The sequence below is a fragment of the Phoxinus phoxinus genome (assembly GCF_949152265.1).
Source record: "Phoxinus phoxinus genome assembly, chromosome: 9".
NCBI lineage: Eukaryota > Metazoa > Chordata > Actinopteri > Cypriniformes > Leuciscidae > Phoxinus > Phoxinus phoxinus.
In genome coordinates, this window is record NC_136884.1 from 15259663 (window position 1) to 15275453 (window position 15791).

General features: G+C 37.8%; 1 protein-coding gene across 46 annotated transcripts in view; it reads right to left on the reverse strand.

Moving 5' to 3' along the window:
• Positions 1 to 696: 696 nt before the first annotated feature.
• The window catches only part of celf2 (cugbp, Elav-like family member 2), a 620189-nt gene continuing 605094 nt past the window's right edge, over positions 697 to 15791 (reverse strand). For 14 of the 46 annotated variants that reach the window (XM_079623589.1, XM_079623579.1, XM_079623578.1 and 11 more), the window contains 6 exons: positions 15395 to 15458; positions 9405 to 9524; positions 5580 to 5759; positions 4172 to 4315; positions 3119 to 3284; positions 697 to 1388 (listed from right to left, as the gene is read on the reverse strand). In XM_079623589.1, the coding sequence (XP_079479715.1) occupies positions 3157 to 3284; positions 4172 to 4315; positions 5580 to 5759; positions 9405 to 9524; positions 15395 to 15458 (636 nt within the window). In that variant the 3' untranslated portion in view covers positions 697 to 1388; positions 3119 to 3156. Of the gene's footprint in view, positions 1389 to 1786; positions 3285 to 4171; positions 4316 to 5579; positions 5760 to 9404; positions 9528 to 11412; positions 11548 to 15394; positions 15459 to 15791 lie in introns of those variants that run through there. The other 32 variants (XM_079623577.1, XM_079623588.1, XM_079623585.1 and 29 more) reach the window with 5 other exon arrangements.

The following is a 15791-nucleotide window of genomic DNA, read 5'->3' on the forward strand; positions in this document are numbered from 1 at the left end:
AAATAATATAATGACATAGATGCTTCACAAGCCGACACTGTAACTTTTAATAATTTTTATATAGCTAATTACCCAACAAGAAATTTAGCAAAGAGGGAGTCCTATCAAAAAAACAAAAAAAAAACTAAACAAAACAAACAAAAAAAAGAAAGAAAGAAATACAAATAATAAACCAAACAAAAAAGGTAGTAGTAATAGTACGTATGAAAGGCTTTGTCTATTGTTCAAGTAAATTGATTTTTAGTCTTCTCTTTAAAAACATGAGACAAATAAGACTGTTAGACTTGATGAAACCACGACTTTATCCACGAAAAGCACCGACGGGACCGCGGGTTACACAAACTCTGTTTTTTTCCTCTATACATTTAAACAGTATAAAATATAGGTCATTTCATGTGCATTTAAACCACGGATTGTCTAACTGTAAGTCAGTTCAGCAAAAGGTGTGACACGTAGGTAGCATTTCCCCCCAAACAGGGCAATCTTGTGTGTGTGTGTGTGTATGTATGTGTTTTTTTTTTCTTAATACCTTTACTACTCTAGAAAAAAGTGGTTTTATATAGACTTTAATGAGAAATCAAGCCACTTAAAATGGCCTTATCAAAAACCTTTACACTGCCTGAAAAATGTAAAAACCACGAGCAAGCTCTGAGAGATTCTAATATCGATCAGGCAGCTTTTTTTTTTTCTTTTATTAAAACTGCGTGGAAGTAGTCTATTCGTTTAGAAACCAGCGTGGGTTTCTTACGGCAGGCCTCAAAATATGTTGCCAACAGTAAGTCCCAACGCCAATCCCTGTATTGAACGTTCAAGTTTACTTTAAATGAAGAAGAAAAAAAGAAAAGAAAAAACATAAAGAGAGAGAAAAAAACAATCTGACAAAAAAAAAGAAAACAAAGAAAAAAAACGCAAATATTCGTAATTGATTTGCCACAGGAATTTTTTTTTTTTTTAGTTTTTTTTTTTTCTGTTTTCTTAAAATGATGCTCTGGTTATGTTAGTAAATATACTCTGTCTCTAGAGTGTGAATGCAGCGTTTTCACATTATTATTATTACTGTTTTTTTTTTTTGTCTTTCCTCCCTTCCTTCCTTCCCTCCCTCACTCCCTCCCTCACCAGTTAAATCAAAACACAAACAAAACAAAACAAAAACAAAAACAGGCAAAAAAGCTCAAAATGAGGTCACATGCGAAATTGTTTCCAAAAAAGATCAGGCTAAGACCAAAGTACAAAGATCAGTAAAAGGAGACCAGATTATGAGCAGGAGAACTCAGAAAGACATCAGAAACAATGACGGGACGATGAGACGTGTTTTTTTTTTTTTTTTTTTTTGTACGCCACGTAGACATGCTAGGCAAACGATGAGCATAGAGTCATGGAGATGAGTTCTAGGGAAGAAAACGGGAGAGGAGAGTTACACACACAGCTCCGGCACACAACTAACATCATTAAACCATGAGAACAACAAACAAACAAACAAAACAAACAAACAAACAGCAGCAGCAGCGCTATCAACCAGCGTTTCACCAACATCACATTAGCATTTTTAACTGTATTCTTTTTTTAATCGTACAATACACAAAATTGGAATAGATTGCCAACACGTACATGTAAATGAGGCACTCACTCACACACACACACAGAGTACAAACACACACTCGATCTCCTCCATACAGACACACACCCAAAAGTATCCATCCTGGTGCGATCTCCGATCCGAGACCGCAGATGGATCGCCGTTTGGGAGAAACTATTCAGTTTTTTTTTTTTTTTTTTTTTTTTTTTTGGAGCGTACGAACAAAAACCAAACAGTACGAAACGAAATGAAACGAAAAAGAGAGATTTCACTTATGAAGTGCCACTACTTATGACCAAAGAGAGAAGAGGAAGAGAGAGTCGAGACAAGAGATATGATGGGGACGTGACAGATGGGGTTGTGGGAAATGGTGAGAGAAAGAAAGAAAGGAAGAGAGAAAGAAAACGAGGGGTCTCGTACGTGATCTCCTCACGCGTGTGGATTGTGTGGTTTAAGAAGACTAGCGGACGAGGCTCAGGATAGAGAGAGCGCGACTTTCCAAACCCAATAACTTAAAAGATAATAAATAAAGTCCTTTACTTCAGAGGCAGTAGAAATTTTGTATAAAAATAGAACTGCATTTTTTTACAAATAAAATTTACAGGCCTGTGGCTTTCTGCAATTTAAGGTTTTTTTTTCTTTCGATAAACGTCAAGTTTTCAGTTCCCCACCCCTCCACATAGAACCTAGAATGCTTTATTCTTTTTAACCATTGACAGATCAAAATCTTTTTTTAATGCTCTACACAAATTCAGTTGGACAAAGACCACAATCATCTGACGCATAAAAGTCGGACTAATTTTTTTCTTCCAAAAAAAAAAAAAGACAAATAAAAAAACTAAAAACGGACAAAAAAAAAAGAATAATAATAAAAAATAAAAAAAATTCACTGAACATTTGACGGCAAGTATTTGTTGAGGAAGCTGTTTAGGCAGTTGTTGCCGTTGACTACAGAGAGGCCACAGCGGGTTTAACCCTTTCCTCTCTAGTGCCAGTGGGCCAAGGGTTCGAAGGAGCAGCAAAGCCCTGAACCGACACCAGAGGCCAAAGGGCAAAGGTTAATGTGCATATTGGTGCTTTTAATCATATCGGAACCTTCTCTACTTGTCTTTACAAGCCTCAGGTTCACAAAGAGAAACAAAATAGTACTTTATACATCGTTCCTTTCTGCTGTTGTTATCATCATAGAATGAAATAGCCACTGTATAAATATTTACTTTAAAAAAGAAAAAAATCAAATAGTTTACACATGACCCAACGTTAAAATAAAAAATACCAATAATAGCTGTTCATCCATCGCAAGTCATACAAAAAAATGGCGGAAATGGAAGCGTTCATGTGGAGAAAAAAAAAGAGACAAAATAATAATACTGTTATTAATTAAAAAATAAAATAAAAAATAAAAAGCTGAAAAGAAGGTTATGGGAGAGTGGCTCCCCCTGGTGGTCAAAGGGTGGAACCCCCTCCCTCCCCCCCACCCCTCGTGCACCCCCTCCCCCCCAGAGTCCCAGTTTAGTAACCGTGGCAGCAGTGGGGACTTACCCTAGCAGTGTAACATGAGAGAGGCCCTAGTGCTAAGATCAGTACGGTTTGCTGTCGTTCTTCGAGCGCTTGAGCTGGACTTTGAGACGCTTCATGCCGATCTGAAACCCGTTCATTGCCTGAATGGCGGCCTGCGCTGACACAGGATTGTCATAACTGACGAAACCTGCGGTAGAGGAAAAGGAGAAAGAAAAAAAAGATAAATGACCAGCACAATGTCTTTTCGATCGCAAGTCATGTTTGGCGGCTGCTCCAATGCAACTAAACGCCAGTATGAAATAGACCATAAATTTGAAACTGAATTGGAAAATCCCAAACTATTTAGACTGAAAATGGAAAATCCATAACTATTCAGACTGAGAATGGAGAATAAAGCCAAGGACACACCAAGCCCATGTCAAAGAACTAGCGGTGGCGAAAGCGAACTGTGTTGTCGCCTCTGCGTCTCGGCTAAAAAGCTGCGCTTGAACGCACCAAAAGGACTACATGTGATTGTCAGCTAGCTGCGCGTTCTGCATCTGCGTGTAAGGAAATATCTGTCTATATCAGCAGGTGTTAATATTCTATATTCGTCATTCAAAAAAGGGAAACCGGAAACTAGGACTGCAGATATACAAACCGTAAACAAATCAGCGCTTGTTTACCATTCTGAATATCAATCACGCTGATCGCTTTCTTCATTCCAGTCGGCTCGTTATTATAAAAATATTTGCACGTTCGAATGCTCAGGTAAGATGTTAAGATTCTTCACTTTTATCACTTTCGCTTTTATTCTCGTGCACTGACTGGTTCGCTAAGTTTAATAGCCAATCAGAGTTCTCTCTCTCTCTCACCGACGAATAAATAAATAGTGACATTTCATTTGGCACAACATTATTTTATAAATAGCAAATAAATATGAATATAATGCCATTACTACCATAATTGTTAGTTATTTAAAAAAATCAATGTCCTTTATATTGTTTAGTCCAATGACAAGTTTAATTAATGCCAAATAAAATACACCTAAGTCTTAATCGAATAACTGTTACTGGTAAACATGTCAGTTCATACCAAAGCACTTGCTCAGATTGGTCTGTTTGTCGATAAAGACTTTGGCAGACACCACGTTTCCGAAAGGCATGAACATCTGTAGGATGTCCTGGTCCCCAAACTCCTGTGGCAGGTGGTAGATGAACAGGTTGGCTCCTTCAGGTCCTGTTTCACACAAACATCCACGTGTCCACGTTTAGTAAAGAATCCACAACTATAGCGCTGTGTTAAGGAATGTCAATCTATACTGAACGATTACAAATGAAGATACTCCGAAACTGCCATCGTATTTACTAATATATTTTAAAATAATATAATTTACTATAAAATAAACCTATAATAAATTTAAATATAAAATGTTATATTAGAGAACAACTAATACGGTTTCTTTTTGTTCCTCGGAAGAAAAAAAAATCCCCCTTAATCGGATATCAGAAAGTCACAGAACTAAAAAATAAAAATGTATTCCAATAAACAATATTTAAACCTATCAGTTTTTGTACATATAAACAAACAAATAATCAGTATTGGTTATAAATAAAAGCAATATTCATCTCTTATATAATATATAACGTAACCCTTCATATTTTTGATTCACACTGATTCACTTATGGATATATATTAATGACAAAAGTTGCACAAAATTTGTCAAGGTGAATCTGTAAAGCAAAACACATATACTACCGGTCAAATATAAATAAATAAATAAATATATATATATATATATATATATATATATATTAATTAAATATTAAATTAAATAAAGGTCAAATAATAAAGTATAATTAATCAAATACAAATGAATAAAAAAAAAATATATATATATATATATATATTGAAAAATGAAACTGAATCATTTAGAAACAACATTGAAAGTGTATATTTACAAAAATTGTAATTACGAAATTACGCGTGAATATATTTTATAACTTCTATAACGCTACGCTTGTACCATCCCAAATCCTTTAAATTCATCCCAAATTTGTTGCTTATGGATATATATTAATGACAAAAGACAAAAAACAAAATTTGTTAAGGTGAATTTGTAAAGCAACACACAAATACTACCGGTCAAATAATAAATATATTTATAAAATAAATTATTATTAAATATAATTATTAATTAAATATTAAATGAAATACAGGTCAAATAATGAAGATTAAAAAAAAAAAAAAAAAAAAAAATAATATAAAAAAGGGAACTGAAACATTTAGAAACTGAACATTTGAAAGTGTATATAATTTTTTTTTTAAATTATGAAATGACATGTGAAATGTTTTCAATTTAAATATTACATACTTACGTATTTACTACGTAAATAAAACATTCAATTGTAGCCCTCAATTTTGTTGTTGTTGACTTTTGTCATTGATGTAGCTCCATATGAACTGAAGCTGAGCTAGTACTAACTGTACGCTGTGTCCATACCCTCTTTCTGGCTGCCCGCAGCGCTCTGTTGCTGCAGTAGGGACTGGCTGTAGAGGGTGGGCAGGGCGGCAGCCGCGTACTGTTGGATCCCTGAGTAGGCCTGTGTGAGAGCGTCCATGGGCCCGGCCGACCCGTTACTCAGACCCGTGCTGCCCAGCCCGCCGTTCAGAGCTGCCATACCTGAGAGCATGTGAGCAACTTTACATAAAACCCAACAATAAAGAAAAAAGAAGTGCTCTTACTCGTTAGAATTTGGACTCAGGGTGTGTTTCTACAACAAAACACAACACGACACGCACAAAAACACACAGAACACGGACAAAATAAACGACGACACTGGACAAAGTACAGCAAACGCTGCTTGTCGAAACAACAGAATCACGAAGGACACTCGACAGGACATTACGTCATCAACGGCACCCACTCACACACACAAACACACATATACAGAAGATACAGTACATAATAAACTGTATGCAAATGAGGAGCGCGGCCTACACATGCACACTAATGTCACAATAGCAGCACGAAACGATCACCACGGCGACCCTCAGACACACAGAAACATCTGACCAATCACCTTTTTAACCTCACACAGTGGAACTCTACATCTAATTATCTCATTATTCGCGTCAGCAATCTTGGCTGTATTAAAAAAGGGGTTGTGGGGAAAACATTAAACTCTTTTAATAAAATACAAACGCAACCTTGGATCCATTAAAGGCAGAAACCCTGACTGCTGAAACAGATGCACATGTGCTTCAGGGAGTAACTTCTGCATCAGTGCAGATTCACTTTATGGTATATTAGCTATATTAGATATTAGATATATATTTATATACATATGTATATATATATATATATATATATATATATATATATATATATATATATATATACACACACACACACACAACGTTTAAATGTTTGGGGTCATTACTGACAGTATAAACAGTGATAATGTGAAATATTATTACAATTTAAAATAATTGTTTTCTATTTTAATACATTTTAAAATGTATTTTATTCTTGTGATGCAAAGCTGATACTCTATTATCAAATCTATATTCCAACTAATGTTGGAAACAGTTGTGCGGCTATATATATATATATATATATATATATATAATGTTTTTTTTTTTCAGGATTCATAATTATATGTCAATGTTTTTGAGAGAAAGTGCAAAAGCATAACATTTCTAACAATCTTATATTATTTTTCCATCGCCATGTCTCTTTAGGGGCTCCATATATAAACTATTAGTTTATTAATAATACATATAAATAAAATATATAAAAATAAAACATATATATTTACATTAAAAAAACCTACATTTTTAACAAAATACATTTTCATTATTATTATTTTGTAATTAATTGATTAATTTCCATAATTCAGAATGTAGATTGCACCATAATCTTATTACAAGCGCAATCCACCTTGAGCAACCTGGGGTTTGGTGTTTTGTTGGTCAAAAGCATAATGGTTATATATCAAAAGCACATCATGTCTCACTTCCAGCAGGGATCAAACAACATCCTTTCTCATACCATCCCTGAGCCTTAACTCACGATAGTAACAAACCTCAGTAATCGCGAGCGATAGAGTTCAAATGCCTGTGGCATTAAATGGTTATTAGTCTATCAGTTTGATAATCAAATAATCTGTCAGTTAATACTTAAATTAACAGATTAATTGGATATTCCATTTTGTTCAAAGCTCTCTTTGTGCTACTGATAGTCTATATGATGTATCAGACACATTATTTTTTGTATCATTGACAGGAAGAAAAAAAAAGATCAGTAAAAAGATACTTTAAACTATTGAGTCCCTTGTGGCAACCAATACTCATAATGTAAAACAACAAAGCAAATCATGCTAGCATAGAAGTAGTTGTGTTCATATACTGTTACTTAGTCAGTGTGTGTGTGTGTGTGTGTGTGTGTGTGTGTGTGTGTGTGTGTGTGTGTGTGTGTGTGTGTGTGTGTGTGTGTGTGTGTGTGTGTGTGTGTGTACTTATAAAGACTGATTCATGAGTATTTACTAACTGGCCTTTTGGCTTGACGGCCTGGAAACAATAAATGATGAGCGAAGTGCTTGGACGGCCAGCTCCCTCATTTATCCAGCAATAATTACAATACTGACCTTTTATATTCAATTACACTATACAGCCTCTTAAATGAGCACTGGGAGTGTGTGTATGAGCAAGAGAGAGTCATTTGAATGAATTTAAATTGTAGCCGCTCTGTTGAAGAAAGCTTGATTTATAAAACTAGAGACCTGGCTAAAAGGTCACTGGTGGAGATAGAGATTTTGCCCGCGTGCCGACACACTGACATATACACATGCACAGGCCACAGTGATCTTTAGCTCGCCTATTCATACTAATTACATTCCGCAACGCCCATTAGGTACATTCTAGTATAAAATGAATAGTTCTGGTCTTGAATGCTGATTTGTCAATACAGCGTTCCAGTCGTGCTATAATACACAATGTGGTAACGGCTAGAATGCCAAACATCTGCTTACCAGCTACTTTATATATCACAACACCCAAACGGAAGCCAACTATTAACCTCAAGGAACAGTGCCGTTTCAATAAGAGTTTTAAAACACAAAACATATTTTTTAATGAAACCTGTCATTCCATTGAAAGCCCATTCCACCAAACCGTTGAAGCTTTTAATAAACAAATTGATAACGAAAAGTGAGAACTAATGACATTTGTTCTTGCACGTCAATGAATATAAACTGTTTAATCTGACTAACTGCTCGATTCTTATGGATTACTTTTTTCCGATGTATTTCTGAACTTCCTGAAGCTTTGGTGGAACGGACTTTCAATGGAGGGACAGAAATCTATCAGGTTTCATTAAAAAATATATCTTTTGTGTTTCGAAGATGGGCAAAAGTCTTATGGGTTTGCAACGACATGTGGGCGATTAATTGGAGATACATTTTTCATTTTTGGATGAACTAACTCTTGAAAATGTCCTTTACTCACCCTCATACCGTTCCATACCCTTATGACCTTCATTCTTCTGTAAACACAAAATTATATTCTTCCTCCATTTTTCACCATACAATGAACGTCAATAGGGACCAAACTAACATTGGACCCCATTAACTTTGACTATATGGGGGGGGTGGTAGCATTTTATTAGCTTTTGTGTTCCACAGAAGACTGACTTGTTTTCATTTTTGGGTGAACTATCCCTTGAGTACACATGTCAGACAGCATCTTCTAGCTCTTTGTGGATAAGACTAGCCTACCTAACATAAAACAGACACATATACACAACATACACACACAATAGCGACAAAACAATTGCACGTCTATAGAAACACCCAGAGCAATGATTTAGCGGTGTGTTGGCATGTGTGGAGATGTGGCCGATTGGTGCAAACACACTCACGACTACAAGGGATGGGTTACATTTGTTTTGACTTAGCAAAATGAATTTGATCAGATCTGATTTGATTTAACAATGAGGCATTTTACAAATCACACACACACACACACACACACACACACACACACACACACACACACACACACACACACACACACACACACACACACACACACACACACATTCAATAGTTCAGCAGTACTTCATGTGAAAAATTCACCCAACAAACTCTCACTGAAGCCCAGAGAGATGCCCTTGCTTTAGTTGGCATACGTTACGAGTAAATCAATAAGAAACATCTTCTATGTGTGTGTTTGGGAGACCGTGGGCATCTCTATGCGCAGTGGGCGGCTGGTATGAGATGATGTTGTATGGATTGAGATGGAGAGGCCGATGGACGGTAGTACTCACTGTTGACGCTACCTGCTAGTGCATTTATGTTATTGAGGCCCACGGTGGCCCCGGCCAGACCCTGCAGTGTTCCCAGAGAACCCAGGGAACCCATTGCACCCACGGAGTTAGCCGTGGAACCTGCTGTGGGGAAAGACAGACAGAGCGGGAAGGAGAGACAGGTGGAGAAATGGAAGAGAGAGAAAAAAGAGATGTTTGATTGCACACATACAGTTGCATATGATATTGAAATGGTTAAAGATACATAAATAAAAGCTTTGGTGGAGGTACACAGAGGGAAGGATAGATGGATGGGTGATTCATTGATAGATGGCAGCGCTGGCCGATATATTGAATATCCATGGTATATTAACGGCAACTTTATCGGCAATATAAAATTATGCAACTTTGTGACTATTGCAATAATTTTATTGCGCAATTTATTTGCCCATTAGGTTTCCTAAAAAGGGTATCATCAGACTAAGGGTCTGTTTACACGACACTGTTTTCAACTAAAAACGTAAAACTTGTTTTGGCCGTTCATTTACACGACAACGTGCCTGAACGTTGGCCAAAGCAACGTGGGTGCCTGAAAACAGGTTTTAAAGTGCAAGTTTTTGAAAATGGTCTATGTGGAAGCAACAAAAAAAGGAATCTCTGAAGGCAATAACGGCATGCTCATGCACATTACGTGTTCAGTTCAGTCTATAGTGTTGCATCGCCATCTACTGGCCTGGCAGCAGAATAAAGCGTTTTAGTAGTTTTAGCGGATCTGTGTGAATGGGGATCGTTTTGACAATGGTGTCGCCTGAACGCGGGAAACTCAAAGGAAAAACTTCTTTCTTTTAAGAATATCGTTGCTGTGTAAACATACCCTAATTTTGAAATCCGTCCTTATCTTGTGACTTGTGTGTAAACAAAGATTTTCTTTATAGTGCCCAAATTAAACTTTAGTAAAAAACATGTTTGCGTTGGTAAGTTTGATTCGATTTTGTGAATCAATTGAAACAGTGTGTTACAATGAATCAAATCAAAACTCACAATTCGCTTTTCATGTATTAAAATGTTTTAGTAAATTTATTTGTACATATACAGTAAGACAATATTGCTGTTTATTATTGTGTATTTTTACATATTGACGCATGCAAATGAAAATAAGTGTGGAAAACCTCCATTGATAATTTACCAATTATTTTAATGCATTTAAAAATATATATTTATATACTTTTACTATATAAGTATTTAGTAAAAAAAAAAAAAAAAATTACCCTATTATTGAATATTAAAAGACCAAAAAAATATAGATTTTTTTGTTTGTTTGTTTGCTATATCATGCAGTTTTAATAAAGTGCATAAGATGGATAAATGGCCAGATGGATACAAGCATGATGCTTTATTGATTCCTAAAGGAAATCGGTTAAAATTGCAAACAACAAAAACAAGATAAGAGTCATCAACAATGAGGATTATTGCAATCATGAAGATGATGATGACAATAATGTTTTCAGAAAAGGGCAATACAATACAAAACATCCCTCGAAACAAAAGAACTCTGAAGCATATACAATCGTTTCCCTCTGCATATTTTGCATTTATGCAAGTTTGAAAGAAATTTCAAGCTTCAAAGCGAGACACAAAGAAGCTAATCTAACCGTAGAACCATGTGTCACACTAATGTGTCGCCTGCTTTCACATGTCAACTTTTTCCAAGAATGAGTGGAGCACGGTTAAAGTACGGAGCACAACAGCTCAACGCCACACATATCGACACACTCTCTCAAACACAATGATGATGATGATGATGACCATGAACCATGATGGACGGTGCCAAGGACTACGCACACAAACGCACACACACACACACACACACACACACACAATGAAAACTAAAGTTAAAGAATTACGATGGAGGACGCTCAGACACCAAAGAGAATGACGAACTCAACTACGACAAATGAAGGGACAACGACTCTATGGTGGAAATGATGCTGCTATCGAAGATGATGATGTTGGGACAGCCTCTGGTTACCTGGGCTGGCCAGGGCTCCCAGGGACCCTGTGCTGGAGGTCAGGGCGTTAGCAGTGGACGGGCTGGCCGAACTCTGCGCTGCAGCCGCTGCTGCTGCTAGAGTGGCCAGATTCTGCAACTGCAGAGCATTCATACCTGAAGAAAGAGAAAGTGTCAATGTCTGCGTGCATGTGTTCTGTGCATGCCAAACTAAAGGAACCACACATGTTCTACTGAATGCTCTACGAGTGCGTGTCCTTGTGTACAAGAGTTAGTGGAGCTGTGTGTAGAGGCATTTGGTACAGAAGATCTGATTCTACGCGTGGGCTCTTGTGCATCTACCTAAAAAGGAACTCTAAAGGTGACTCTAGATTAACGTGTTTGGGGCACGGCTACATGCAGTGGCCATGACGCCAACACACTGCGGGAAGTGGCTCGCAGCCAAGAAGGACAGAGATTGGAAGTGGTACAACAGAAAAATGTACAGCATGTGTCGTATATACACGTAAAATGTATATACTCTATACTATGAGGAAGCACACACACACACACATACACACACACACACACACACAGAAAACACACGAGAGACAGAAAATACTTCAGAATTACAGCAGTTGGTTTGTTTGGGAAGTGCACAAGAGAATTATAGCCCCTGCCCAAAATGCCGCCCTCCTACAAGTCCACAATATTGTGACTACCGTCCCATATATTGTCTGGTAGTCGTCTCAAGTTTTGCCATGACGAAATGCAGGGAGATTGTGAGCACCCTTCTGAAAGTGAGAAATCCGAAAAATGGGACACCCTACAGTCACATGGACTTGCAAGACGCCAAGCAAACCTTAATGTTTGTCAACGGAGACGGAAAAGCAAGGACTCAAACACAGAATCCAAAGCCATAGTGAAAAAAAAATGTCTTTGTTTTTTCCAGCCTTATCCCTTTAGACAGCAGTAGCATGTAATTTGGATTGGTCAGACAGTGCTCTGGGGACGCCACGGCTGTCTGCCCTCCCGATCCACTGAGCAAGCAAGAGGAGTGCATTAAGAGTCTAATTAGCACATCACAGAAGGTGATTAGAGGCAGGAAATCTACCTCTAATTGCAAAACAAAGCCCAGGTCAAGGACCTGGACCTGTTAAAAGAAGCCGCAATATAGGTGGTTTGAAGGAAGGGGAATTTGGGATGTCACCCCGAAACAAAAGTAATTTTAGTCATTCAATTTTAATGGAAGATTATGAAGGTCAAAAGTTGTGATTCTTTTGAATAATTCTTTACAATAAGACCAGGAATGTTACAGATCAATTAAATAGGCCATTTCTGATTTTGTGTATCATGATTTCAAGCTTGAACAGTGTATAGTATAAAAGAAGCTAGAAAAGATGTCACTGAAAGAGAAAGTGCAGTGTTGGGAGGTCAAAGAGAGAGGTTACGACGGAAATGGACTCTGAAATTGAGGGCTTTGTGACCGCCTTTGTGCTTCTGAATAAAGCGGAAAAGAACCCATTTTGAGTTTTTGGCACACAAGTGTAAAAAATGGCCATTGGGTATTTGGCACAATGTGAATTCTGCGGTTGAGAAGGGCACTTCTGCTAGTGTGAGAGAGAGATCGAGAAAAAGAGAGATCCATCCATGCAGTATGTTCACACTCTTCGCGGACTGAGTGGAGAGAGAGGTGTCAGGAAAGAGGTGATGCTGGCTCTCGCTGAATGTTCATCATGTGTAATGGAGCTCCTTATGGCTCGTAACTCCACCCACAGCACAGACACAGCAGATGTCAGCTGTATATATCGTCTGCCAATCATAGACGGTTGCCAGGCGACAGATGGAGGGGTCCAAAGATTTCACAATTCAGCCGAGAAAAGCCTTCAAATCCTGTTGAGTTTGAGAGCTCCTGTCGATTCGCACTTCAAGCAGTGTCTCAAACAGACTTGATATGTTTATCTGCTCATCTTGAACAGGTTTCTGGCTTGGGATTATGCAATGGTCTACTTTGAACTTTTTACATTTAAATTTTTGGCCGATGTGCCACTTTGAAAGAGACAATAGAAAAGAACCAAAAACAGTATAAAGGGAGAGGGAGAAATGGGGGATGAAGGAGATCGAATTCAAACCTGCGTCTCTAGCTTGAGCTTCACAGCTTAACATGCCTGGAGGTTTCTGGTAATCCTGAAGAACTTTGAGTAGTTGGCTCAGATGTGTTTCAGTATTTCAATACTTGTTTCAGTTATTGGTTGAGTTCAGTTCATTTGCGCCGAAGTCAATTCTAATATTTAACATCAAGATGTGTCGTACCAAGTTTGGCATCAGCGAAGTCAAATGTCATTGGTTGAACTTGGTGATACGACACGTAAATAAATGTACAATGTATGCACATAACAACGTTCTGTACTATTACCATTGTGTGCAAAAGAGCAGCTTGGACATGAAAAATGTCTTCCTTTCGGTTCCACAAAAGAAAATAAGTCATACATGTTTGAATTTTCCTTTTTTTGTTGAATGTTTCCATTAATCCAGCGCTGACACATTTCTGTATATAATCTGCAAGTATAATAACAAACCACTTCGTACATCATGCGTGACCAACTCCCATTATTTTCCGCGAATAAACCCGTTTTATTAAAAGTCTAAACTAAGCTGTTTTTTGGTAATTATATTGCCTTAAAAATGAGGTCCAGAAAATGCTATTGTTATGGTAATGTGGGAATTTTTCGCTCTTTAATTGTGTGGTGGCAGCTGCCGCTGGTTTGGCTCAATGTGAACTTCATTCTCGCTGAGAGGCTGTCACAGATGTACCACTGAACTTAAACGAGAGCTTCCAGGACTCTCTTCATAATGGTAAACAAAAACACCACAGTCCTGCTCAACCTCTCCACAAGAGCCTACATTAATGAGGAAGCCACTCTCTGGTGTGCAAAACTGTTGTCAGGGGGGGGAAGGCTTTAGGAGATAAAGGCACTCATCCTACACACACTGTAAGCCATTCTAGATGCTAATACGTTCTTTTTCTTTCATCCTTAGCAGCTGCAATTAGGCAAGACCGTGTGCTATAAATATTTCACTTTCCTTGAAGGCCTGGCAGCTTGATAAACAGACCACAATTAAGACCTGACAAGAACAGAGACGCACACTGGGAATGTAATGCAAAAGACAAGGAAAAAACATTGAAAACGGGGGGGAAAGAGAAGGAAACCGAGCAAAGAGAAACTTTCGAGTTTTGTTGCGTCTAGCGTTAAGTCGGAGGCAAAAAAAAAAAACTGTCAAAGAGAGAACAACATACACCTGTCAAACAGCGAGAGCAAGCAGGAGCTCATTGGCAGATGTTGTAAAACACTAATCATATTCCAGAGTGCTAAACTAAGTCAGCATGAAGAAAGAATAAACATATCATGTTGCTTCGATGAGGGGTCCATATTGTTCCTGAATTCCCTGCAGGTTTCTGGTGAATTTGACAGTATTTGTGGCATGCAAAAACTGTGATAAGTGGCCTCTTTGGATAAGGTTATTTTCATTTTTCCTCTTCTTTGAGGATTGCTAAAGTGAAAATGTAAAAAGCTGAAGGCATCTGAGGGTTGATGGGGCGTATCATCGTGATCTGGTCTCCTATAAGCCTCACAGACCCCAGGCAAGGAAAAATGATTGAATGATGATACTCTTCTTCCAAGAAACAAAAAAAAGGGGGGTTGATGTACATTGGAACAGGCGTGGAAATAATGGCTCAATCAAATCTGACACACACATACACTTACAAACATTACAAAGTATCTAGGTGTGCTACGCATTGTAGAAAGCCAGGAATTTTGCAGCATGATGAAACTAAACTCTGAGGCAGGATGACAATGTTCTCAGCCGAACCTCTGCTCATCCTGGATCTGCTCAGGGGTTGAGGTGTCAAACTGGGTTTTTGTTATGCAATCCTGAGAATGGTTTAGTAGGGGGGATGGGAGTTTAGTTGAGGAGTTACAATGGGGGTAGGGTAGTAACAGATCTGAGATCAGTATCTCACCTGCCATTTGTTGAATACCACTGAACGCTCCTAGGTTACTGGAGGAGGTCGCTTGTTGGAGCAACTGGGAGGAAGAGAGAGAAAAAAACAGGCCGTTAATGTGTAATCACTATTATGCATTGGCTTATGGTGATGGATATATAAGGATAATGTTTGAAGGAGCTAGTGTTAGCTAAATATAGATGAAACATTGTGGTTTGTTCCCATGTTCCATGTTGTCTGGAGTGACACTATAGAGCAGTCTGTCAACAGCAAAGCAACACATAAGCCTCTATCTGTCAGGGCATGGTCTTAGCCACTGGTGTTCCTCAAGTATTAGGATTGGGCCCGCTCTAATTTTGTATTTATCAACATATTTAATGTAATAAACAAAATCAAAGTCAATCAAAATATATTT